The sequence below is a fragment of the Cladophialophora yegresii genome (assembly GCF_000585515.1).
Source record: "Cladophialophora yegresii CBS 114405 chromosome Unknown aczIN-supercont1.6, whole genome shotgun sequence".
NCBI lineage: Eukaryota > Fungi > Ascomycota > Eurotiomycetes > Chaetothyriales > Herpotrichiellaceae > Cladophialophora > Cladophialophora yegresii.
Genome location: NW_006913050.1, coordinates 1,019,062 through 1,044,061, shown reverse-complemented (window position 1 = coordinate 1,044,061; position 25,000 = coordinate 1,019,062). Strand labels below are relative to the sequence as shown.

The 25,000-nt window shown below is 54.1% G+C and overlaps 12 protein-coding genes across 12 annotated transcripts; 6 read left to right on the top strand and 6 right to left on the bottom strand.

The window, feature by feature from the left end:
* The first annotated feature begins 510 nt into the window (after nt 1–510).
* A1O7_08387 (uncharacterized protein) lies at nt 511–1,741 on the top strand. The gene is made up of 2 exons (XM_007762380.1): nt 511–1,104; nt 1,416–1,741. Exons 1-2 carry the CDS (start codon nt 860–862, stop codon nt 1,693–1,695), a joined length of 525 nt encoding a protein of 174 aa, XP_007760570.1. The 5' UTR covers nt 511–859; the 3' UTR covers nt 1,696–1,741.
* A 395-nt stretch (nt 1,742–2,136) lies between these two features.
* Nucleotides 2,137–3,116, bottom strand: A1O7_08386 (uncharacterized protein; the record flags this gene model as incomplete). The annotated part of the gene is made up of 2 exons (XM_007762379.1): nt 2,137–2,999; nt 3,056–3,116. The coding sequence occupies 2 exons, from the start codon at nt 3,114–3,116 to the stop codon at nt 2,137–2,139; spliced, it is 924 nt and encodes a 307-aa protein (XP_007760569.1).
* A 401-nt stretch (nt 3,117–3,517) lies between these two features.
* A1O7_08385 (uncharacterized protein) lies at nt 3,518–4,162 on the bottom strand (the record flags this gene model as incomplete). Its single annotated transcript, XM_007762378.1, has 1 exon — nt 3,518–4,162. The coding sequence occupies one exon, from the start codon at nt 4,160–4,162 to the stop codon at nt 3,518–3,520; it is 645 nt and encodes a 214-aa protein (XP_007760568.1).
* A 331-nt stretch (nt 4,163–4,493) lies between these two features.
* A1O7_08384 (uncharacterized protein) lies at nt 4,494–5,600 on the bottom strand (the record flags this gene model as incomplete). The annotated part of the gene is made up of 5 exons (XM_007762377.1): nt 4,494–5,129; nt 5,189–5,224; nt 5,273–5,370; nt 5,438–5,449; nt 5,507–5,600. The coding sequence occupies 5 exons, from the start codon at nt 5,598–5,600 to the stop codon at nt 4,494–4,496; spliced, it is 876 nt and encodes a 291-aa protein (XP_007760567.1).
* A 625-nt stretch (nt 5,601–6,225) lies between these two features.
* A1O7_08383 (uncharacterized protein) lies at nt 6,226–7,614 on the top strand (the record flags this gene model as incomplete). The annotated part of the gene is made up of 2 exons (XM_007762376.1): nt 6,226–6,435; nt 6,487–7,614. The coding sequence occupies 2 exons, from the start codon at nt 6,226–6,228 to the stop codon at nt 7,612–7,614; spliced, it is 1,338 nt and encodes a 445-aa protein (XP_007760566.1).
* A 1,002-nt stretch (nt 7,615–8,616) lies between these two features.
* A1O7_08382 (uncharacterized protein) lies at nt 8,617–10,138 on the top strand (the record flags this gene model as incomplete). Its single annotated transcript, XM_007762375.1, has 2 exons — nt 8,617–9,236; nt 9,298–10,138. The coding sequence occupies 2 exons, from the start codon at nt 8,617–8,619 to the stop codon at nt 10,136–10,138; spliced, it is 1,461 nt and encodes a 486-aa protein (XP_007760565.1).
* Nucleotides 10,139–10,637: 499 nt separating this feature from the next.
* On the top strand, nt 10,638–12,255 carry A1O7_08381 (uncharacterized protein; the record flags this gene model as incomplete). Its single annotated transcript, XM_007762374.1, has 4 exons — nt 10,638–10,695; nt 10,748–11,239; nt 11,288–11,699; nt 11,748–12,255. The coding sequence occupies 4 exons, from the start codon at nt 10,638–10,640 to the stop codon at nt 12,253–12,255; spliced, it is 1,470 nt and encodes a 489-aa protein (XP_007760564.1).
* Nucleotides 12,256–13,472: 1,217 nt separating this feature from the next.
* On the top strand, nt 13,473–14,775 carry A1O7_08380 (cytochrome P450 oxidoreductase; the record flags this gene model as incomplete). Its single annotated transcript, XM_007762373.1, has 2 exons — nt 13,473–14,296; nt 14,355–14,775. 2 exons carry the CDS (start codon nt 13,473–13,475, stop codon nt 14,773–14,775), a joined length of 1,245 nt encoding a protein of 414 aa, XP_007760563.1.
* Nucleotides 14,776–15,718: 943 nt separating this feature from the next.
* A1O7_08379 (uncharacterized protein) lies at nt 15,719–17,724 on the bottom strand (the record flags this gene model as incomplete). The annotated part of the gene is made up of 4 exons (XM_007762372.1): nt 15,719–16,528; nt 16,575–17,010; nt 17,070–17,383; nt 17,440–17,724. 4 exons carry the CDS (start codon nt 17,722–17,724, stop codon nt 15,719–15,721), a joined length of 1,845 nt encoding a protein of 614 aa, XP_007760562.1.
* Nucleotides 17,725–20,967: 3,243 nt separating this feature from the next.
* A1O7_08378 (uncharacterized protein) lies at nt 20,968–21,295 on the bottom strand (the record flags this gene model as incomplete). Its single annotated transcript, XM_007762371.1, has 2 exons — nt 20,968–21,143; nt 21,208–21,295. The coding sequence occupies 2 exons, from the start codon at nt 21,293–21,295 to the stop codon at nt 20,968–20,970; spliced, it is 264 nt and encodes an 87-aa protein (XP_007760561.1).
* Nucleotides 21,296–21,753: 458 nt separating this feature from the next.
* On the bottom strand, nt 21,754–22,848 carry A1O7_08377 (uncharacterized protein; the record flags this gene model as incomplete). The annotated part of the gene is made up of 1 exon (XM_007762370.1): nt 21,754–22,848. The coding sequence occupies one exon, from the start codon at nt 22,846–22,848 to the stop codon at nt 21,754–21,756; it is 1,095 nt and encodes a 364-aa protein (XP_007760560.1).
* Nucleotides 22,849–23,805: 957 nt separating this feature from the next.
* Nucleotides 23,806–24,216, top strand: A1O7_08376 (uncharacterized protein; the record flags this gene model as incomplete). The annotated part of the gene is made up of 1 exon (XM_007762369.1): nt 23,806–24,216. The coding sequence occupies one exon, from the start codon at nt 23,806–23,808 to the stop codon at nt 24,214–24,216; it is 411 nt and encodes a 136-aa protein (XP_007760559.1).
* Nucleotides 24,217–25,000: the final 784 nt, after the last annotated feature.

Here is a 25,000-nt window from a genome sequence, read left to right as displayed (position 1 = left end):
AGTCTCTATGTAGATGACCCTCCGGTCATTTGCCAAAACCCGGGAAATTTCAGCCTCCCAGCATTCCGTTCCATTCCATGTGACTGCACTCGAGGCATCTCCGTTGTAGCGCTCTACCCAGCGAGTGGCCTTCCTTCCGAGTCTGGCGTCCAGCGTCCAGACCCTCCTTCGTGGTTAAATCTCGGACCACAAGACAGTTGCCCTTGGATCCCCCGGACCCGACCTGGCGGTGGATACGCTTTGCCCATGTGCGCCGCTGCCCAGCCATGGATCACTCGTCGGAAGCGCATCCGACCTGCGCTCTACCCATCCCGTCCGTAGAGACACGTTCGTGCAACTGAACGACAACACAGCACGGGTCACACATTCTCACACATGAAGCGCATAAAAGAGAGACCGTAGACACAAGTACCGTGGAGATGGAGACAGCAAGAACCCATTCTCTGTACCTCCTGCATTCGACCTGGTGACCAAGCTCCTCCCTTGCCAGCCAGCACCTCCGTGATGGCCACCACCACCGCCACCAGCACCAACCAGTCTCACCCTTTTATGGCTCCCAAACCAGGAACCTACTTCCCGGCGGTAACCTTTTTCGATCCCCGACACAGACAGCCTCGACCTCGCCGCCTAAGCCAAATACTTCACCTACCTCTTCTCACGCACGGGCATCACGGGCCTCGTCATCCTCGGCACAAAACGCCGAAACGATGCTCCTGACACGCAAAGAACGCCCGTGCTAACTCGAGACGGCCGGCGTGTCCGTTCGCAAGGATTGTCCCCTGATCGCAAGCGTGAGCGGCCACTCGACAGCCCAAACGCTTGAATACATCCACGACGCCCACGCCGCTGGGGGCAAGTTATGCCCTCGTACTCCCGGCAGCGTAGATCGGCCAAACAGACGACCTCGGCGGTAGTGAGAAGCTTTTACCACGATGTGGCCTCCCACTCGCTCTTGCCAGTTATCATCTACAATTTCCCCGGCGTGACGGGCGGGCTGGATCTGGACTCCGACATGATCGCCGCGATCACGCGGGACAGTAGCAACGTCGTAGGCGCCAAGTTGACGTGCGGCTCCGTCGCGAAGATCGCGCGGCTCAGTGCGGAGTTTGCGCCTGACAGTGTAATGGGGTTGAGAGAGGTCAGGGGTTGGCAAGGCTGCCACTTCTCTGGACAGTGTCCAGCCCTGCAACCGAGCGTTCTGATTGGCTGGTACTTTAGCGCAAGGCTGCGCTTCTTTCCTTTTCCTTTTGTCCTTGGTTACTTTACGGATAGCACCTAGACAACCAAGCAACGCTTGCAATACAGACAATCAACTACAGACCCTTGGCGCCGTTCCTTCAAGATAGGGTGTGTGGTTTGCTTTGAGAGGCTCTGCCAGCCGCCGCACGAGAGGCATACCCGTTTGGCCAATGAAGCCTCACCCCCCAGTTCAACAGGTTTGCCGTATTTGGTGGACAGTCGGATTCTCCTCTTGGCTGGGCTCGTCGCGGGGAGTGCTGGGCGTGTGGGGCGGCTTTTGGGAACGTGTTTCCGAGGAGTGTGAGTCGGATCTATGATCTGTGGGTGTGCGGAAGGAGGGAGGAGGCTCTGAGATTGCAGAGACTCTTGGCTGTCGCGGAGGGCGCGAGCAAGGTTGGGGGTTGTGGCGTGCTTGAAATATGCTGCTGCGGTGTTCAGTGCGCCGAGGGCGGGTAATGATCCTGTTGAGGCGGTGGAGTTGCTTAGGCTGCGACGGCCGTGACGGGAGGTGTCGGAGGAGATCAAGGCAAAGGTGAGGCATGTGATGGCTGTGATGGAAAGAGAGGAGAGTCTGTTGGCGGACGCAGCGGTGAGTTGGGAAAGTACGAGTGAGCGCGAGAGTGCGAGCGTGAGCATGAGCATGAGCATGAGTAGTCGGTTGTGAGTAAGCAGCAGAGAATTGGAGTGTATGTCGAGGAGTGGAAAGATAGAGTAGAACATACCCCGTCGAAGTATTAGAGCACATCATTTCAGATCGGCTTGAACACTTCAGAACTCAAGTTCAGATAACCTCCTGTCTAGCCAGCCGGCCAACTCCTGCCGCGAATACTGAGATTGCATCTCCTGCATCTATCCATATTAGTACCCGGCTCTCGTGTCTATTGTCTAGTGTCCATCCTACATCCCCTCGGCATACCCAACAGCATACCTGACCGCGTCCGAAATCCCAGACCTGACGCTCCCCCTCTCCAGCTCCAACAAGGCATTGATGGTAATTCCCCTAGGAATAGACATCGCCTCCTTCAACCCCTCAAGCGTCATACCGCTCTCCCCACCCTTCAACACCGTCGACGCGCTCCGCAAACACTGCGTCGCCACAGCCATGGCCACCGGCCGGGACACACCGGAGACGACCCCGCCATCCACAATCGCGTCGACCGCCACCACCGCAAGGGCGTGCGTCGCCGCGCTGATTGCCGTGACCGCATTGATGAGCCGCTCGGGCACCTCGTGCGTGGCGCCCACCAGCCCGAACAGCCATGTCACCAGGTCATGGTCCGCGGCGCTGAGGTCCGTGTCCCCTGCCAGGAGGGTCGCGGATTCGTTGATCTGCGCGCCAATGCTGGGTATTGCGCGGGTGACGCGCGGCAGTGGGGCGGTGGACTTCGCTTTCGACTCGTCCTTCACCTTCTCGGGGGACAATTTGTCGAGGATTTCTCGACACGACACCCCGGCCAGGAGGGAGATTACTAGTTTCGGGCGTAGAATCTCGACTAGCATAGTGTCGCTAAATACTTGTGCTAATTGATGGGGCTGGAACGCGAAGATCACGACGTCGGCGTCACGAGCGGCGGTCGCATTGTCGGCTGTGATGACGTCGATGTGGTCTCTGTATCTCTGGGAGGTGAATTGGTGGTGAAGTCTGTCGACAGAAGTTTGCGACGGCGCGCTGAGTGAGAATTTGAGATTGTTGGTGCTGGTGTTGTTGGAGGTGTCGCTGGCCTTGAGAATGCCGGATAGGACAGCCGTGCCTATGAAGCCTAGTGGTGCAGTTTGTTAGGAGTTGGGATGTTAGAAGACGGGGAATGTAACGTACCACAGCCGAGGATAGCGATGCGGAGAGTTCTGGGCTCCGACGGGGTATCACTGGTAGTCATGGCGATTGTCTGCTGGGGGGACTCTCTGCGGATGACTCGGTGCGTCGAACGGCTTTGAACGCGTAGTCCTGGTATTGCAGTTGCTTTATCGGTCTCGTTGGAAGGCGTGTTCTCGAGTGAGTTCGGAAACAGAGATATGGTTACATTGACGGAAGTGCTCGCCGGTTGGATGTCCACCTCCGGACAAAGACCGGATATGGCTCCGATATGCTTTTCCGGCGATCAACGCTAGTCATCTCAACGCACAGAGTACAGCTGCCTCTTTGAGAGGGACAAGGATCCTGAGAATGAAGAGAATGATACACTATTCGTGTGTTCATACAAGCTCTGATATGCGCTGAACTATCGATCACAGCTCAGTGCTACTCGGTTTTGCATCACTCCATAAGGCTGACGCTGCCTCATTCCCATTGTCCAACTAGACCCTCCTTGTCCTTGCCCAACACGGGATCATTCGTCGGTCTCGGCACCTCCCAGACCTGTGCGTAGTTACCCGCGTTCTCTCTGCCGGTCGCAAAATCCCACTGTCCGCCGACGGGATACGCCCCTAGCATCGTAAAGCCGGAAAGCTCGAGATTCTCCAAAGCCGCTCTTACGTCCGTCGATGGGATATCATGCCCATCACCTGGCGTGAGGAGCTTGAATCCTGCAGATGGCTGGGGGTCATACGTTTTATGCGCCACGCCCGCTGGGATGATGAAGACGTCGCCTGCCCGGGCCTCGACTTCGACGCCGCCACCCTCTTGGCCTGAGCCAAGGGTGCTTTCTTCCAGGTCAGAGACCGTGTCAGCCACGCCGAATCGGATCGTTGCGGTGCCGGAGAGCACGGCCATGCACTCGTGACTTGCCGAGTGGTAGTGTGATGCTTGGGTTTGGCCGTAGCGGAAGATCCATTGGACTTGCCATCCGTTGTTGGTAAACGAGTCGTATGCTTCAGTGGTGATCCTTTCTGATGTGGAGAGAATCCCTGAGTAGTGGAGCAGAGGACGTGGTGAATTGGGAATGAGAGCAGTGGGTGGCAGATGGTACTTTTTGACTTCAACCATTATGCAAATCTGAGGTACGGCGTTCAGGCTCGTAGGGTATCGTATATTCAAGCAGCCAAAAGCGGTTCTCGACCTTAAGGAGGCTCCCCGTGGAGAATGGAAGTTTATCAGTAGGGAAGCGCAGAAGAAGTGTATGTCAGGTCAACTGAAGGGCGTGGGATAAGCGACGGATGGGATGCCGAGCATTCGGCACGGAGTCGTATCGGATCGGTAACTGAGATACGAGCAGGATGCGTATCGCTGCCATATGGTGATCTCAGCCCAGAAATCGCCGGACATTTTCGACCCTGCTTCCACAATGACTATCACATCAAACCGCAGGATGATCGACTTACATGGCAAATGTCCCTGAGGATGATAACACGGTCCTTAGCAAGGTAGGACCCAGCCCGCGGAAGAACGCAGGAAGCTTCCCACGCTTCCACGTCTGCACTATAGCTGCCCAGGCATTCTTGTACTGTCGATCTGGCCCGAATCCGTCGTTTTGTACCCTTGTCTTGATCACATCGAGCGGATAGCTTCCAAGCCAGAACGCCATGCCAGCAAAGGCACCACAAGATGCGACTGACCAGGTTGGCAGATCCTCACGCCTTTTCTCTCTTGCCTTGGCCAACATCTGCATGCAAGCCTCGAAGGTCACAAAGTAGCAGCCGTAGGCTTGAAACTCACGCAGCACGGCAATGTTCTGGCCTTTGAATATTCCCCTGATACCAGCCGTGGCAGATATTTTTCTCATACAATCCCACGGGCCAGAGTACAGTCTCCCAGTGCCGGTGGGTTGCATCTGAAGGCGGATCCGGATGTGCTCGACAGGACCAGATACAATGCTGTTTGCAATGCCGGCAACTCCACCAGCCAAGTAAAAGTCCAGGTTGGGAAGGTTCCGTCCGTCAGATTGGGTGGATTGGTCTTTCAGTCGTTCAATGGCGTGCTTTGCGCTGTGAAACACGGAAAACTGTATGCCTACCTGTCTCGTCGTGAGTATCGCGACAATGCAATCAGTGTTGGAACTTCTGCCAGGCTTACCGCTGCTCCAACCCCCAAGAATGGCAATAAGGCTCCCTGGTCGTAGTTAGATATGCGTCGTGTATATACTTGCGAGGGACTCACCTTGTAGAATGCCAATGGTCCTTCATTCCGGAAGATATTCGAGACTACCCGAAATGCATTGCTCGAATTCTGAGTCTGAAGTCTCACTCTGATCAGGTCTGAATTTGATGAGTAATACTGTCAGCCGCGATATCTGTCATTGTCTTCTCAGCATTGATGGCTTACCAAAAGGCTGGCCTAGGTGTTTCTTTGTCAGATGGAGATTTTCCCTTACCACGCTGGGACAATGCTCACCTAGGAGAACAGAAACGACACCTCCGGCCGTACCTGCCACGGCATTTGTGGCGAGAGCGCCACCCAGATTTGTTGGCGGAAAGGAAGCCCCCATGCTGGTAATTAAGTTGTGCTTATTCCGTGATCAAAGATGTGGTGTGAAGAGATTCGTACTTGAGGGTAGAATAACACTGGATGGCACTCTGATTCAAGAAATGGTCCTGTCTTCATTGCTCCAGAAATCATCAAGTCAACGTGTGTCCAAAACTCCCGTGTTTCGAGTGCAAGTGTACTGTATACATGGCCACTCCACGGTGGCTTAGGCACTGGTATCTTTTGAGCGCCGAGACAGATGGCATGCCGAGTATAATTAACCGCTCCCATTTGAAGGACCTGGAACAACTGTCCGATAATCGGGGTCTGCCCGATGCGAGTGCTGTTGGTCGACTCTCATCTGGGCCACCGGAAGGCTTGCCGAACCTTCAGTGGCCAAAGCGCACATGTTTCGGGGTACTGTATCCACGCGGCGCTATCAAACACCAATTACCGGATCCGGCGTTACCAGTCACCCATAGTGACATGGCTCGCATCACATCCTTGGAAATATCCTATTGCCCTGCCAGTGTCGAGTACCCTAGGACTTCTGGAATGTTGCTGGACCTATAAGAACAAACCGTCGCTTGTTCACATGCACATGTTCCACTTCAGAGTTCGTTCAGAATACGTTTCAGCACGACAAGATGGCCACAGACAAGACTGAACCTATCGCCATCCTGGGAGCCGGCGCCTGGGGGTTGTCAACAGCATTCCACCTGCTCGAGGCTGGATACAAAAACATCACTGTATTCGACCGGGCATCAGAGATCCCGTCCCGCTATTCCGCGGCTTATGATTTGAACAAGATTGTTCGAGCCGAGTACGAAGATGACTTCTACACCGATTTGGCGCTTGTGAGTCTTCAGGAAGACAAGATCTGATGGCACGACTGATTTGAATCCCAGAAAGCAATCAACCGCTGGAAAACGCCACTCTGGGGGCGCAATTTCCATCAAGTCGGCTACGTGCTCGCCACGTCAAGTGAAGCACCCGCAAAAGCAGTAAAGCATCTGCAAACAGCGCTGTTGTCAGTGAAGGACCATCCTGTCTTTGCCGCTGGGATTACGCCACTGGAAACCCCACAAGCATTCAAGGACATATATTGGCAGTTCAGCGGCCCATTGAGCGGCTTCCGAGGATACCACAACAGACTCGCAGGCTATGCGCATTCATCTAACGCAATGGCTGATATCCACCAACAACTGGTCGGCAAAGGCGTTAAATTCGTCCTAGGTCCCGAGGACGGCAAGGCTGTGAAACTTCTTTACAGCGACCATGACCAACGCTCCTTGGAGCGGCGATGCACAGGGTTCCAGGTCGCAAGTGGACAACACCACTACGCCCGTCGCACCATCGTCTGCCTGGGGGCTTGGGCGGCAACGCTCATTCCGGATATTGGGGCTTACGTCGTTGCAAAGTCCTGGTCGGTAGCTCATGTTCAACTTACCGAGCGGGAAAGCGACTATCTTCGGGGCATCCCTGTTCTCAATGTCCGAGATTTGGGCTTCTTCTTCGAACCTGATCCGGCGAGCCGGCTCCTGAAGCTGTGTCCGTTAGGTGCCGGGTACGTGAATACGGACAAAAGCACGCGGATTTCAATACCTCCGGGGGGATCGGTCACAGCCCCGAGAGACTACATCCCCGCGAGTGATGAGAAGAAGCTGCGGCAACTGCTAAGGGAAACCCTACCATGGTTAGAGGATCGTCCTTTCGTGGACCAGAGGATGTGCTGGTTTGCTGATACGGCCGATTCGGATTACACGGTCGATTTCGTCCCCAATACAGGAGACTCATTAGTGGTAATGTCCGGGGACTCTGGGCACGGGTTTAAGATGATGCCCATCGTTGGCGAATGGGTGGTGAGGCTGTTGGGAGACGGAAGACAAGTCCAGTCTCGGTGGCAGTGGAAGTGGATTCCGGAGGGAAAGGGAAGCAAGGACTGGGGCGATGACGTGAGCTGGAGGATTGGTACCACAAGGGAGATCAGGGATGTTATCGACGAGCGGGATAGAGCTGTGAGAGCGCGGTTGTGAGCCCGAGTGCTCAATAGAAGCTTGCTTGTGAATACTGTGCGGAATTACTTGCCCCTTCTAGAACGGATGTCGTCTGCTCCTATCGTCTGTAGACGACTCTCCGCCTGCTGTATCTAAATCACGTTAGCCAAGCATTGTACGAACAATCACTTGAGGCGGTGGTCACCCTAGAAGAGTTCAGTTCATCTATGGCTCCCGTGCAGGTAACGTGTCGCTGATGACGTTGCGCAGGACCTGAGACTGTACGTGGTAGATAGGTGAGAGAACACCTCTCGGCTTTGCCTCCCGACATGCCCAATCCGCAGGAGCGGAGATGGGAAACAGACAACGACATCCTCCAGCGACGAGCTCAGTCGTCAGTCCCGTGTCGCTCCATTCCACATGTGGTTCTTAATTCCCTGGGCCTGTGGGATGCGCGTGAGATGGCATGCAGCGGATATTGAGCGAACGACTCCGTCGCCCAATCGGCTGGTTCGGTCGTGCCGATAGAAACAGCTTTCCGGAGGAGACGCTACGGACACGATGCCGTAAATCAATCTGGCAGGCGGCATGGATCGTGGTGCCGAGTTCGCTGCCGATATCATCGTCACCTATCACTAGCAGTTGCTGTTTGTTTGTTTCTGGTCCCCGTGGACCGGCAATGGTGAATCTCCAGCTTCAACGGGCATCTCCTCGACGCTGTGAGTCTCGCACCAGAACCGTGGATCCTCTGCCTTAATGTAACCGCCATGACATCCGCGCCCGTCAATATGCTCTCTGCTCGTGGCTCGTGGCTCAAATGCATTGGCGGATCTTGTCGACCGAAGACATGACCCCGCGCAAGATTCAGGCTCCTGGAGATGCCTATCTCTCTGCACAGCACGGCACATAGTACCCTGTGTTACTACTACCCCGGTTCTCAAGCCGAGGAGTGCAGTGCACTCTGTGCCGGGTCCTGTACCATAATAATGTGGCACCCACTTCGTTGTCCTTCGAATGTGAGTTATGATCGGGCAGAATAACATGGCTTCACCCGTTGTAAACACTGCTTTCAAGACCCGTAAGAGCATTCGACAAATATTTAACTATACGAATCTCCAACAATGCAGGCTTCAATCCTCAACCACGACTCATACCTTCATTGACAGCGAAAAGGGCAAAGAGGTGTCGGTTCTCATTCCCGCAAAGCCTGAGTCTGCTCCCTTTTCGGCACCTCCATTGGCGCGACTGTCCACAGCGAGCATTCTTCGGACATTGGTGTTGAGCGCATTTTTCACGACTCCATGGCTCTTTAAACCGGGCTTTGCGGCGTTTGAGAAAGTCGCTAATTCGCAGTCCCCGTGGCTTAACCCGGACCGGAATCCCTTGTTGCGGTCGGCGATATATCCCCTCGTTTACAAGCAATTTTGTGCAGGCAGGAATCCGGCCGAGATCGCGCGAACTTCAGCGGATGTCAGAAAGCTGGGCTTCTCCGGTATCGTGCTCTGTTATGGGAAAGAAGTGCAGGTCCGTGAACACGCGGACGAATCTGTAGGCTGTGGCAAGGAGAAACCGAATTCCATGGACATGGAAATTGACCAGTGGGCGGATGGAAACATGAAGACGTTGGACATGATTGCAGCGGGAGACTGGCTCGGTATCAAGTAAGCTGTTTGACCGATGTTCTTATGGCGGAAGGGACAACAAAGTACTAACACTGCGCAGATTCACTGGGGCGGGCACGAAGATCACAAAGGCACTCATGGACGGGGATGAGGCTCCAGCCAAGTTCATGGAGGCCATGGACAGGATTTGCGAGTATGCTGCCTCCAAAGGTTGCCGTATATGGATCGATGCCGAGCAGCAGGTGTTGCAGGCGACCATAGATGAATGGACGTTCGACTTGATGCGTCGGTATAATCGACCTGGAAGTCCGGCTCTGGTATACAACACCATTCAGGCGTATCTGAAATCAGCGCGACACAAAGTACAACACCAATTGGAGCTTTCTCAGAGGGAAGGTTGGCGGCCGGCGATCAAACTTGTCCGAGGGGCTTATATCGCCAATGAGATGCGTGCCAGAATACACGATACCAAAGAAGATACCGATGCGTCGTACAATGGTATCGTGGAGGATCTTCTCCGCGGGAATTTCCAGGCACAGGCCGACCTCCATCAGCAACAACATGACGCAGAAGAGGTTGATCTTCTGCTCGCCGGCCATAATATCGAGACTATTCGAAAAGCAGCTCGGCTGGCCTCCGAACTTGCAAGACAATCGAGATTGAAAGTGCGACTTGAGTTCGGACAGCTCCAAGGCATGGCGGATGACATCGGTTGCGAGCTCCTTCAAGCCGCAGACGAGGTCAAGGCGGAAAAGTCCTCCCCCATGGCTAACACCTATATTCCCAAGGTGTACAAGTGTCTGACCTGGGGCAGCATTCAGGAATGCATGCAATATTTGGTTCGCAGGCTCGTTGAAAATCGAGGTGCGGCTGAACGAATGAAGGTCGGCGCGGCGCAGTTCAGAAGAGAGCTCTGGCGCAGGGTCGGCGTCCGGTCCTAGAAGAAGATAAGGTCGCGCAGTCTAATAGCATCAGTTTCGAAGACGTCTACTGCCATCACCATGTGAGTATGTGAAGACCAAGTGAAAGTGAGACGATAGAAACGTCAGGCAGAAAAATGACTGGCAGCCGCCGAGGACGTAGATTTGACACGTCATGTCCACAGCGCTTCATTTCGAGCGGCCTAGCACCCGTCTGGTTCTCGGATGCATACTCCGTAGGTAATGAAAACATATGAAGTCTGTGCGCGAGAATATTGAGACATTGAAGTTGGAGTCAACGGTGACTCTGCAATAATTAAGGCGGCGCTCATTTACCCCGCCTCTCACTAAGTGTGTCAGATTCTTCCGGATTCCGCAAAGTTAGGGCGCTATCTAATTGCTCAAGTGGCGCTTGGCCAGGAGGATCAAACCTCTGTGGCAACCATATCACTGACTTTCCCTCCCACCGTGGTCATAGCAGATAGAGCCTCGAGCCATCGTTCGGTGATGTACACATATCATGCCTCGTGGCCACCAGATGGTCCGAGCCAAGCGCAATTATGTTCCCAAAGTGAAAGGTGAGGGCGAGCTGAACTGGATCTTTGGACTTGTTCTTGACTTGCTTCTTAGGATGCTTCGAGTGCTCGCAACGCCGCATTGACTGTGATCGCACCCAGCCAAGCTGTGCGAAATGCGTTGCCAAAGGTCTAAACTGCAGTGGCTTGGGTCTCAGGTACCGCTTCGTCGACGACATCACCTCGAGTGAGGGAAGGCGCAGGGCACGAGAAACTTTGCACCAGCATCTGGCCTCACCACTTCCTTCTGACGTCCATCAACCTGGCACGAAAGATGCGGCTGCACGAATTTATGCCTGCCCTGAGTCCAAGTCAGACATCTACGCTCTCCTCGCCGATCATGAGAAGATGTCCATGTCCAGAAATACGTCTAATGGCCGAACCGACCTCAGCTTCCCATCGACCAGCCCGATACAATCCGACTGGGCGCAAGTGTCCTCGTCAACTTCTTCATCTCCCCTCCCAGGCTCTCACCATGAGCCCGACCTCATTGCGACACCTCCATCTGATCTGGTTGCAGCATGGCAGCAATACTGTCTCCTTCACTGTAAGTTTCTCATTGTGTTGAACTGCCTGATGGAAGCTTACTTTCTAGTCTCAAATCACATTGCTGCAGAGCTGGTTGTCATTGATGATCACCAAAACGGGTGGCGCTACTTGATCCTGCCGATTGCCCATCATGATGAATTGGTCCGAGAGGCAGTGTTATCGGCATCGGTATTCCATTTCTGCGCCACCGTCGAAGAGAAAGTCTTCGATCCCAACATCATCTACAACAATGCGATCCGTGGCCTCCGTCAAAGACAAAACCTAGACGCCTATGATACAAGCGGCAAGCAGACAGTCTTGCTGGCTCTTTTGGTGCTCCTTGCAACCGTGATAGTGAATGGGTCCTCCGACTTCCCCACTGTTTTCAACTTGCTCGAAGCCGCTCTCACCGCCAGCGGAGGCGAAGCAGCAGTCGAGGCAGGTGAACTGGGCGTCTTCTTGGTGAGGCAGATACGAAAGTACGTTGTTTCAAGGCCCTTCTAAACACCCCGACTGACACCGACAAGATTCCGTGGCTATGCTGCACCCTTTCTTAGCCAGGAGCGAGGAGTTACTCGTCTCAGCCTTACGGCCTCAGGTGGCCAAGAAGCCGCCGACGGGTGGGACTGTTTCAAGTCATATCACGCCCTCCATCCAGAGTATAATCAGCAAATGTCTCTCATCTACGACCTGAATCAGCAAGCATGTGATATCTATGTCACTCGAGCGTCAACGGGCCTGAATGGGCTGCCTTCATCTGAACCAGTGGCTAAGTTCATTCGGACTCTCGAAATGCTTCCTCCGAGCTCACCAGGAGAGCATATCCTTGTATTCGCAATCTTCATCGTCGCATCGGAGAGTGCTCTCCGTGAGCATCAGCAATATTTCACAAACGTTCTATTGAGGCATTATCAACGTAACGGCTTTGCCAATATTCTCACCGCCTTGCAATACCTGAAACGAAGTTGGAACAAGCAAGGTACCATGCAGGACTGGACGGAGCGTCTTCCTCAGATGCAGGTGTTGGTTGTATGAGAAATATGACTGAAGGGCCATACCTCTAGCTTGCGGCACTTGATTCGTCAGCTCTTCTTTTTCACTGATCTTCGGGCTTGACACGAGCTTGCTTCCAGTTTGGGGGGCCTGTTACGATGGTTGGCTCACCGTGGCCTTCACCAAAATGTCCATGCTTCTCCCACGGTTGGAGGCCAGTACTTCTTGATGCTGTAATCCCGACCTGGATGAACGGCCATGGGTGACCGCCGACAGGCTGGGCGGTCAAAACGACTACGAATGACATCGGTACCCTTACATGATATCAGCCATACACGGGTTCTGTGCAAGCCAGAGGTCAATCCCGCTCCAGCAGCTGATAATCGACATAAGTACCAAAGGACGAATCAGCGACGAATCGTGTTCCCTCGCGTTGAAGCGCTCTCCAAGCTTTCCTCTGACGTCGAACCTTCACGAGGTTAGGCAGCGACTCGAAAAATCAAGTGGGTCGGACTCTTCAGCAAGAACCTGCAATATCACCATAATCCCTGATGGTGGTTGCCGTTCCGCCAGTTGCATCTGCGAAGCATAACATACGGTCCGCCACTGCTTGAGGCCGTATCGCTCTCGTCTGCGACGGTTCTTCTGTTGGTGGGCCCCATACTCCGGCTTAACCATTTTTAATACTCACCCGGAAAATGGTCGGATCTCATCCGATCTGCGACTGTGATATGATAGGTGGGACATACCCGGCAGGGCCGGCATGATCGATTCAACTGGCGCTAGCTCTCATTTCCCCTGCCGGATCTGGCTAGGCGGAATGTTGCTTCATTGCGGGGGATTGCCAACTCGAGCGGAGAGGGTCTCGATCGCTCTAACTTACCCTCCCTCTTTCCTCCTATCTCTTGATGTGAACAATCGCTAATCAAAGCTCATGGATGGTCGGATGACGTGCCGCCGTTTGTTGTATTGGAATTCCAGTCGCAGTCTCGAGTTGGTCAGGGAAGAAATTCCCAAATCCAGTAATGATTCCGAGAGCGCCTGAGTGCACAGATGGGACATCTCATCCTCAAAGTGGCGAAGAGGCCTCTTCTCAATGAGCTGCATTTGGCTGGAGTATCCGTGGTGTGGCATGCATAACAGCTCACATATATATCGAGCAGGCCGCAGCATGAATGAGTTTGACAAGCAATCCAGCTATTGCTAACGAACTTGCCTTGACTTTCAAAACAAGACAATCTGATTCTTTGGTGTTCATCATGGCATCCACAATCATGAACTACCTCGGGTTCGGGAACCGTCCCGCTGGAGTGGAAAGCGCGAGCCCTGTCCGAGCACTGCCGTCGAGCTGGTATACCTCGCAAGAGATGTACGAGCTGGAACGACGGGCTATCTTTTCGCGGAAATGGATGCTCATCACGCATCAAATCCGACTCGCTCAGCCTGGTGACTGGCTCAAATTTGACGTCGCCGGCTATGAATTCATCCTGTCCCGCGACCGAAAGGGGGATATCCATGCATTCCACAACGTCTGCCGGCACCGAGCCTTCCCAGTCGTCGAAGGACAGCAGGGGACATCCAAGATCTTTGCCTGCAAGTATCATGGCTGGTCGTACGGGCTGGATGGTAAGCTCGCAAAGGCACCAAAGTACGATGAGCTAGAAGACTTCGACAAAAGCCGCAACGGCCTGTTTAAGATTCACGTGCACGTCGACACTAATGGGTTCATCTGGGTCAATCTCGATGGACGTGAGAAACCCGAGGTGGCGTGGCAGGACGACTTTGCGGGAATCGACATGCAGGAACGGTTCAAGCAGTACAACTTTGACGACTACGTCTTCGATCACACCTACCACATGGAAGGCGCGTACAACTGGAAGATTTTGGCCGACAACTTCAACGAATGCTACCATTGTCCCACGACGCACCCGGATGTGCCCACCCTAGCGGACATCCAGACGCACGAGGTCGACACGGCGCGTGCGTGGATCACCCATAAATCCAGCCTGACGGAGGAGCAGGAGAAGAACGGTCTCGGTATCAGCAGCACGTACTACTTTCCGAACGTCTCGCTGTCTGTCCTGTAAGTGCACCAGCAGTCGTGCATATAGATAGGAGAATTTAGCTGACGGACACCACAGTCCCCATTTCATGATGCTCCAGCGATTCCTGCCCACCGGCCCGACCCGCTCGTCCATGCAGTACCAGATCTTCCGCAACAAGAACTCGTCCGAGGACGATTTCCAGCTCATCAACCAGATGTACCGCCGGATCGTGGGCGAGGACAAAGTCCTCTGCGAGCTCGCGCAGAAGAATCTGAACGCCCGCATCTTCGTCAACGGCGAGCTGCACCCCCGGCTGGAGAAGGGGCCGCTGTACTTCCAGAAGCTGGCCCGGGAGGTCGTGCGGGCGCATTACGAGCGCGAAAGGGCCGCCAAGAAGGAGATATGGCCTGCGAGGCAGGAGTTGCCGGACTCGGACTCTGCGGTGACGAGCAGGGAGGATGAAGAGCTGTGTTCGGGGTTGGCCTGCCAGACGAGTCAAGCGGTGCTGGCGTGGTAGTAGTACTGTAGTTTGGTGGTGTCGATGGTTCTGCAAGGGAGGAGTTATTTCGAACTTTATGGTGAGAATTTCATTCGTGCAATAGGGTTACCCTGCTACGACTGGGGATGATTTGTCCATGACTCTTTGGAGCACTGCAGGATATACGGAGTATATATATATGTAATGAGTAACGTACGGCGTACATGATGAGTTGGGGTCAAAAAAGAACACGCTCTCTCAAATAGGCTTCTCGCACACCTTGCCCCCTACAAGGGACGATAACCACTTCATGGTTTTCGATCAGAGGGTTAAATATTACGGATCAACTACGTAGCGACGGATCTAACATTGGTGACGGAGTAGAGTACCACAGTACCACAGTAAGCCCGCACGGCCTCTGATCTCAGGAAGGGAAGGAGTCCGAGGAAGTGGGGCCGCAAGGGAAACAGTGAACACTGGGTACTCCCTTTCTCGAAGTACCTGTTTCTCTGTCCTTGTACCTTTTCCTTGGGATAATGGGACCTGTTGATCTCTCCTTGTCCCTTTCTCTCGAGATTACGGGCGAGCCAGAACTTGAGACTTTCATCACGTATGTCATTACCCACCTCGGGGTCGTAAGACCAATGCCTAGGTACCTAGGTGCCTATGGTATGGTGCTATCAATGGTGTACCCATGCCCGTGCCCGTACCCGTCCTGTGTGTCCAATGTTGGTACGTGCCCACGAGACCACCAGAGACTAAATACTCGGCTGAGGTGAGGTCTCCCGTCGCACGCGAGCCGTCTGAGTCCAGCGTTGTGAATCAGCGGCCGCCAGTGACTGGATTGTTAAGTCGTCGAATCGTGAAAAGGGGGTTCGCGGGCTCCATATCCGCGCACCACTCCTGATTCCTTCGCCCGCTTGGACCTCCCCTGCGCTGGAAAATATTTTCATCTGTCAAAAGACACTATACTCACGCGTGCTCAGACCAGCTCCCTTGACTGCATCGCACTGATCGTCGTGGTGCTGGGCGCAGTGCTCACCGCGGTCCTGGGTGGCGTCACCAAGGTCTCCCGGCTGGTGGCCCTACTATGGCCATGGCGCCAGCCGACGCGGGGAGTGTCGACGATCCTGTGCTCGGTGATGAGTTCCTTGTTGATCTCGTGGTGGCGGATGAAGAGACCGAGGACCAAAGCCACGCCTGCGAGGGCGGTGAGGAATGCAAACACGCCGTGGAAGCCGGTCACGTAGGCGTCGATCACGGCCCGTCGTTCCGGGGTGTCGCCCATCTGTTTCAGCACGAGGAGATATGCTTCGGCGTTGGTGGCGATGTCGGTGGGCAGGCCCGTGGCCTTGAGCTTCGATTTCATGACGTTTTGGAACACCGATCCGCTGACGCCCACACCAATGGCCATGCCGAAGCTGCGCAAGAAGGCGTACATGCCTACTGCGCGGCCTTCGTCGCCTGGTTTTGAGACTGCTTGTGACGCCGTGTTGAGCGCGTTGAGGTTGAGCCCGTGGCCGATGCCTAGTATGATCAACTCGACGGCCCAGACTGCGGTGTGAGTGCTGCGGTCCCATGAGAGCGTCAGGCCCGTGCCTAGCGTTGTGAAGACCCAGCCGATGGCGATGGCCCAAATGTATTTCCCGGTTCGGGTGATGGCAGCGCCGACGACAACAGAGGCTGGAATCAGGGTGAGGAGGACGGGGAGGAGTGAGATGCCGGTGCGGATTGGAGAGTACAGTTTGACGGACTCGTAGAAGAAGGGAATGTAGTACATTTGAGCGTAAAGCTGGAGAGGTAAGCCAGGCGTAACGACGAAGGATGACATGACTTACAACAAGGCCCTGAACGAACGCGCCGATGTAGATGCCGTGTGCTGATTTGACGTGGAAGAGGGAGTGCCTGAGGAACGCCTCCTTTGCACCGAATCGTTCGTAGATCATCGTGGCAATAAGGCCCAGGATCCCGAGGATCAAGGGCACCAGTGTCCTCCAATGGTTCCACGGGTAGCTTGTGCCGCCCCAAGAGATAGCGACAAGGAAGCCTGTGGCTGATGAGATGAAGAGGAAACCCCCAAGCCAGTCAACCCGGCGGAGCATTTGCTGCACGGTGGCCTCGGGACGACTGATCCTGATGAACAGAGGGATGCAGACAAGCCCGATGCCACAGAAGGGCAGCATGATGTAGAACGCCCAGCGCCATAGATGAGGATGGGCAAGAGCGCCACCGATGATTGGTCCGACCACAGTACCTAGCGCCCAAGCTCCTTGACTTCAGTACGTATTAGTTGATGTTCCAAGCAAAGATGCATAGAAGTAGGGATTTCTTACAGGACGCCAACATATTGTGGTCGAAAGCGAAGAGGGACGATATCGGAGAAGATGACCAGAGATAGAATGATGACGCCTCCACCACCGATACCTTGTAGACAGCGGCCAACGAGCATTAGGCCAATATTGCGGGAGACGGCACACAGTATCGTTCCCACCGTGAAGCTCACAACGGTGACGAACATTGTTTGGGCTCGGCCGACAATGTCACTGATTGAGGCAGTGAACGGCATAGTCACCGCGACTACGAGGAGGTAGGACGTTCCAATCCAGAATCCCTGAGTCGCCGTGGCGTCCAGGGCTTGAACGATCGTCTGAACGCCAGTCAGATAACGCCTCATTCCTAAGGTAGAGCAGGAGAGGTACGTACCGACAAAGAGGTCACAATGATTGTGGCATCCAGCGAGACCATCAATGAGAGAATGGCCAAAGTCACCATGATCATGGTCTCTGTCAAGTTTGGTTTCCATTTTGGTATGTCAGTGCCCGTGAGCAATCCTGCCTGTCGGTCACTGTGGCCCTCGCTGTGTTCCTTGCTGTGCATGGTGAGCTGTGCTCCGTTGGTCATGGGGAGAGGTCCTTGCGTTTCAGGTTGCTGTAGGTATGAAGAGAGACTGTCGCGCGAAGTTTGCTGGTTGAGATCAGTGGCGGCCATCATGTCGATGTTGTGAACTTCAGCATATAATATGCTCGTGGTGCTGCTGTTTGAGGCTCACGGCCAGGTCATCCGCAGTCATGGTAGTCAGTAGTAAACCATAATTATCATCACAGCCGTATTGTGGTAAGCACCTACGAAGGATTCCTAAACACAGAAAAGAGTACACAGGCTGCAGATGATCGGATGAGCTAACATTCACTTGGTCGCCGGTGGTGATCAGGCTGTGAACCGACATCTTGACCGTGGCCCGTGAGCCGCCTAGCAAGGTCTGGCCCGCGTGCACCCCCTGAGCACTGAGGGCAGATTCACCTCGCTTCCATTAACGGTGAAGTTGGAGTTGTTTGCAAGGCGGAGATGTGCTGGTGGAGACCTTCACTTTGTGGCGTCACTAAACCAGTTAGGGCAGTTACGCGAGATGACGCACGGGCCGTAGCGTTTTCACGTGGAGCTAAACCGCGCCACATAATTTAGCGTGGTGTTCAATAAGCCTCAGACCGTAAAGCGACTGCGGGGTCCATGATCAGTCTACTCTGTGAGACCGCCACGTGTGTATTTGGGACTTGTGGCGATCGCAATTACCTGATGATAAGAATGGACATGGACCCAAGGATGAGTAAGGCGCCCAGCAAGAGCAACAACATGCCTCTCATACTCGTACACAGTAGAGCATGTCCCTGCGCGCAAGGACCCGACTCCGAGCCCCGACCACCTTCCCAGCTGGCCCTGGCTAGCCGCATTGCCTACTCCGCAAATGTGGATTCGTGGCGCAGTATAGCCCGTTGGACAATTTCACGTTTTGACATGGTTGCCAACATCGCACTACCCCGGAGATGTTTGCCATGGTTGGGATATCAATCTTCTCTGAACCCCGACGACAACTCGATGTCGACCATTAGGCTGTGTCCCTTACCTATCGATACGTGGCTATCGATACGTGGATGACTGTGCTGGCCCGCTGTCAGCTTTTCGCAAGTAGGGACGAGTATGGGGTTCCAATTCTAGACCACCGTTGCCTCAGGGAAGTAGGGTCCGAATTATCCGACTTAGACGTCGTCTTTGCCGTCTACTACCACTAAATTGGGCGCTTGTTTAGGCCGCGTGCAAGTCTCATACGCGGTGCGCGTGATCGGGTCCTTGACAGTGACGCAGTTGCTGCCTCGTGGTATCTCGGCATTCCAAGGACCATGATGATGTGGTTGATACCGGCAGTGATGCTCGCAAGTGCATCCGGGACAGCAACCAAGCAGCGTTCGCTGTCGACGGGTGAAGTCAACGCTCGCAACACCGTCAATGGTGGCGGGTTGGTACTGTAGTTCTCGGTCAGTTTGTCCAGTCTACGGAGTATCTTGAATCCATTCATTGCCCCATGTGGTAGAGCGTCAATATCCAGCAGCGTCTCCGCCTCTGCCAAGGTCAAAACGTTCGGTTGCTATCACAGCATATTAGGTCACCTTCTGAACCTCCTATCTGCTCAAGAGAGATCACCCTGATCGCCCGCCAATAGCCCTATGATCTGCAGCCTAGTGCTGGATAGCGCGCAGATGGTGTGCACTCCGGCGAACATGTTGGGGGAGCTCAAAGGAGCCCAGCTATGATAGCCGAACCAGATGAACACCAACGTGGCAAGTCAGGCACCAGCAGGAGATCTGCATACATCTCCCCTGTGTCTGTGGAGTAGAGAGCATAGGCCGGCCGCTGGGTCGTAGAGTGGTACAACGGTCGCTTTGGGATTCACCCGGCCTTCTCGCTCCATGCTGAGGAGGGTTCACACGTCAGTTTTGTCTACTGGACTCGGAAACGGCTCGGCGAGAAAGACCATCTTTAAGCACCGTCGTGACTTCCAAGCTTCCAGTCCCAGGGGACTCGGCCATCCTAGACTGGCAAGCGTTCGACCGTCGCGTGTACGAAGTAATGGTCTGCAAGGCCATAGCTGCGTAGAATCTAGCGCAGTGGTTCGGTCGATGGGCAGTGCTGTGGAAAATCTGATTCGCCTAAGTCGACCTGTGTGGGCACGAAGGCCCCGGGATGCGCTAGCTGAGGCTCCAACCACGTTTACTTCATCTCCACCTCATCTCGGCTGGAGGAACATTCCTTGGCCCTTTATTCAGTACCCTTATGAACGCTTGCCGGACATTCTTCAGGTTGGTGGCTCTGAGTTACATAAGGAGTACTCCGTAGGGAGTAGATAGATCAATGTTGGCCTCGTCGATAATGGCTCTAGCTGGGTTGCGCCTGGTACTGGAACCGCTATCCAGGCGCTTGTGTCGACAGCACAATCCCACTACGAGTTCTCAAATTCACTGATCTCGAAGGACCGGCATCCGAAGCAGTGCTTCCCCGGATGCGCATACAGTAGCGTCGAGAGTACTTTGTATTCGTTGCCCAGAGATGGCATCTAGGCAAAAATGCGTACTTCGACACGCTTGTAAGTGGATCTTTCTGGGACGACAAGACTTCCACATGGCGCTTTGCGACGTTGAGAGTGCATCGGCAGTGGTGTAGATCTGGCACGTGAGCACTAACTTGACAACCACTAAAGCCAAGTTCGTCGCCTCGACCAAGCTGAGTCCTCTTACATATATCTGTATGACAATCCAGCCGTTCACGGGTTGAGAAGCCCCAACTCTAGCAGCTCAACGACCTTGCAACATTGTTGTTTATCTCAGCAATACACCAACCACATGCCATAAGGTGAGTAAGCGGACATGACAAGCAAGGCTTGAGACAAATGGCCTTATATGGTGACTGAATGGGCATGCTCATACCTGCGTTCGGATATCCACATCAGCTGAAGATCAGAGTCGGGAAAACTGGCGAGCCAGTTGGGGCTGCTGAAGATCAAAATGTTCTTCACCAAGCGACTTTATTCATGTTGCATCCAGTCAGCTGTCGTTGACAGAGAATCGCGCAGAATGACTGGCCTCGAATAAGATACCGAGGCCTGGCTCTTTCAGCCCACGTGGAAAAGTATACGGGTTGAGAAGTCGATGCTTTTTCAGGCTTGGGCTGTCTTGGCCATGTTGTCATGTTCACGGGTCAGATCGGTTTTAGAAGCTCACTGGGCCTTCCAAGGTCGGTCATCAGGAGGTTCATGCCTGTCCTATCGGTATATCGTCGAGAGCTCGAGAGCCAGGGAGCTGGTACGGTGTAATGTCCCGATATCTGTGGAATAGTTCTGCGTACCTCCTCCACTGTAGACCAACGGCGCTTGTGTAGTTTGGATACAATGTCAAAGTAGGCTCATTTGTGGTGCGTTCCATCTTTCTTGGATTTCGCTTGCTCCAGTCGCTTCAATTCTTCGCGCAGGATCTGCTCGAGGCCTTCGTTGCGCCGGGTGAGGAGCATGACGTCGGCGGGTCTGATGGAGGTCCTTCCCGCATGTTTCGCAAATGATTCCAGATCGACAGCGGTATTTCCTGCACAATATTCAATGTCAGCTTGCCCGAATCTTGTGGAGACAGCAAGGGAGACGTTCCGTACCGATTTGAGCCCATACAAACTCCATCAGACTTCCGATGAATTGAGGGGTTGCATTCACTCCGAGGTGAATGCTCTCCTCATCGACCATTTTGCCAATGTGGAACCAGAGGGCAGATCGGAGTTTCTATGTGATTGGGAACGAGTCAGCAGGTGAGAATGTCCTGCAACCATTGAGACGTCTGAGTGAGGGACGGGGAGCAAACTCTAGCATGGAAAGCGTTTCCCCAGAGCGACTTCGACAAACCTTCTGCAATGCCTCTGATTCTGCGTCTGTATCCGAAGCCATGACATGCGACAGGCGGAATCGCCTAGGCGAGAGTTACTCAAGCGCTTGAGCCTGAATGCGATAATTTGAAGGCTGAGAGGACAGGCGGCCGCCGCAGCTGGTAAGCCGCGACGCGGCGACACGTCGACGCGTTACTGCGTTTGAACGATGTCAATTTCGGCGTATCATTAGCTACCAGAACGCACTATGGCGGAGGAAACAGCCACCAAGATGAAGGGCCACTGTTCCCAGGAATCGAGGCTCTTCTCGACATGCTCACCTCAGACTCTCAAACGTCTTTCGCACAAAAAGTCGTAATCTGGCATTGCCGCCGTGACCCAAGCCTCAATCTTCTTTGCTTCTTCTTCTCCGAACTCATCGCTCCATTTGCGCATCTCCTGCTCTATATCTAGCCCTGCTGCAACCTTGCCTTCTCGTATGATGCCAGCTGAAGACAGCAGGCTTGACTTCATTCTCTTCTCGATGAAATTCATACTCCATCCCTCCTCAGCATTGGCAGGCTCCCATTCGAACCGGCACTTCTCTGCATCCAGACCCACTAGCTTGCAGTATGAGATAATGACCCCTGGCTTGAGAATGATGTCGTCCGCATCCAGAATGATCGGACGTAATATCGTGTTTCCCTCCTGCCATTGCTGGTTGTACCATTCCCATAGTTTACGACTCCATCGCCATGTCATCTCTAATCGAAACATTCCACCAGCATTCTTCTTGGCTTCGTCGCGGCCTTCTAGGTCTACAGAGGTTCGGTAGAGGGACGGAAATACCAAGGCTGGATGCCGGATCAGGAAAGTTGGTGTCCAGATACGCAGAAAGCCATCAGGAAAGACTGTCTCGTTCTCAACGATGGGAGCCTGCTCGCCCTGCACATCGCCTTGCCTATCATTCGAAGCGTCGGATGCCGCTTTGGAGCCTCGTTGAATGGTTGTCCCTCCAGGCAACTTCACTTTCCAGAACCGCCTCTCCCACTTGTCAACGCGCTTTACCAAGTCTTCCGCTTGGGGAGAAAGCATCCACAGAAGGTGCTCTTTCACAAAGACACTTCTCCCATCTGCTCCTGCTTCTTCAAGGTAACTCAACAGTCCATCTGCCGAAGCCTGAAGACGCTGCTTTACTTGCGTATATTCATCCTGTGACCATTTCTCTGAAGGCCGGTCGGCAAGCTCGATGCGAAGTGGCACAGTTGACACGAAAAAATACTCATACTGGGAATTTGCTTCAGCATCACCATCTGGTCGCACAAGAGCAGATTGATTCTCCAAGTTCAGCATACGGACCAGCAGATTCGAAGCCGTTCGCGGAAGCGTAAGGAGGAAGATCCGTTTGTGTTTGGTTGTTGGTATGACACCCGCCATGGCTTTTTCGGTCGAAGATTCAACGCACTCTTCGTGTCTATCTCTTCTCATTTGGCGCTCAAATGGATGAAGACCTCCGACCATTGGTATATGAGGACATCGCACCAACAGTATCACCACTTTGACTATGCGAGGTCCGCAATCATCACTTGCTTACTAAGCCCAATGCGTCGCCATGGTTGGTGGATGGTTAGCTCGATGGCCTCACCTTCCGTCCTCACTTGTTCGGAGCGGGCTGGTCGGCCAAGGCAGCGCTGAGGCCTCCGGGAGTTTTCAATTCATCGCAGAAGGGAGCAACACCTGAAGTATAGAAAATGCAGCTGATTGGACGTTCTCATCACGGGCTACAGTGAGCACCTTGATCGAATTCCTCTATGGTGTGAGACTGAACAATCCTGTCTGAATAGATACAATCCCGGTCAGGCATGCCTCCCGCGACGGGATTAGGGACTACTTGCGAACCCAGCTAGAGCACGTTGTACATGCACACGAGTGGTTACAGAGGAGACGCAAGGGAACTGTTCTTCACCTCCCAAACGTCTCCTAAGGGGAAAGCTTCGTTCCTCACATCTAGGCAGATGGTGCCGTCTGGACGTCATAGATGATGGTAACAAAAGCAGCAACGTGATTATATTATCTTGTGATTCGTGTATTGTAAGGCCACGCAACATGCATCATTATGCACATATGCGACTGATACATAGTTTGATGAGCGGAGGGCTTACTGTGTAGAGGGGCCAAGGGAATGCTCATGGTCACACCGAGGTAATTCCGACCAGTTTCCCACCATCGAGACCACGAATCGTCCTCGACATTCTCGCTACGAATACTCACACCGGTTGGCCGAAGCGTAAGTGCTTGAACGCGGAAGAAGCACCACCCAACGTCAACTCCCCCAGACTACGCAGCACGCAGCCCTGCCCGTACCCACGCATACCACACACGCACGTCCACATGATGTCCTTCTTCCCCAACCTCGCCGAGTACCTCGATTCGCTCCACGACGCCCTCCCCCCGTCCCTCCAAGCCTACTTCACGCGGCAGAACATCCAGCTGCTCCTGCGCGTCGTGGTCATCATCTCCACGTACACCCTCTTCCGACCTCACCTGGAGTCTCTGTTCCGCAAAGCCACGGGCACGCCGGACCAGCGCGAAGAAGAGATCAAAGCGAGGGTGGAGGCCGCGAGACAGCAGCGAGTGCCGCAAGGTGCTGTGCCACCGAGGGGAGTGGGCGTGGTAGGAGGCCACCAAGGCACGGTGTACAAGCAGGGAACGGTGTACAGGGGCGTTTCCCCGCAGGGGGATGGCATTGCCGCGACGCAGGGAGGCAAAGGGAAGGCTACGAGGGGTGGGAAGAGGAAGGGGTGAGTCTGAACGTGTGTGTGCGTGTGAGTCTGTGCGAAGCAATGCGAGAGCAACGCAGTGGAAGATCGATTGCGGACGGACGCACGTCAACGCTACTCCTTCTTTCAGCGGTCTGCCTGGTCTACCCGATGATTGAATGGGGACGTCGAGAGCCTCAATATTGGGACGACCTGGATCAGACCAGCCAGACAGGCGAGACACGCATGTGTAGATGCATATCAGCATGAGACGGTGGTAATGATTGCGGTGCCAATCCCGATCCAATCCGAGCCGAGAGACGTCCATCCATCACTTCCAGCGGATTGTGAAAGCAATGCAGCAAAGCGGCAGTGCGGCAATGCCGGTATACCCTGAGCACTGCAAAAGAAGACGGAAGCAACGTTGATACACCTCAACAAGACTCTCCACAATCCCAAGGATCGAACCCGTTGATGAGCCATCAACCAAAGGCGAAAGCGAGCGACATAACAGCTACTCCCATCCCCCGGCTGGCCCCCGTATTGACTGACCCATGACGCACCAGCATCGAAGCACGCACAGGCAAACATCTGATACCCCCAGAACGTCAAAGATCACAGTCTAGATCACCCATCGATAACGTGTGTTGTATACAGTGTTGGACCGTAGCAAGCGAAGGTACCGGGTTAGGGAGAATAACACACTATCTTTTGGGCAACAAACCGGTCCTGAGAATGCTTGAATCTATGCTACCGCAGCGCCGCCTCAACGTCTCAGTCAGCTCATGTACCCGGTCTCCGCAGCATGTATCTGTACTTTCGTTCGTCAC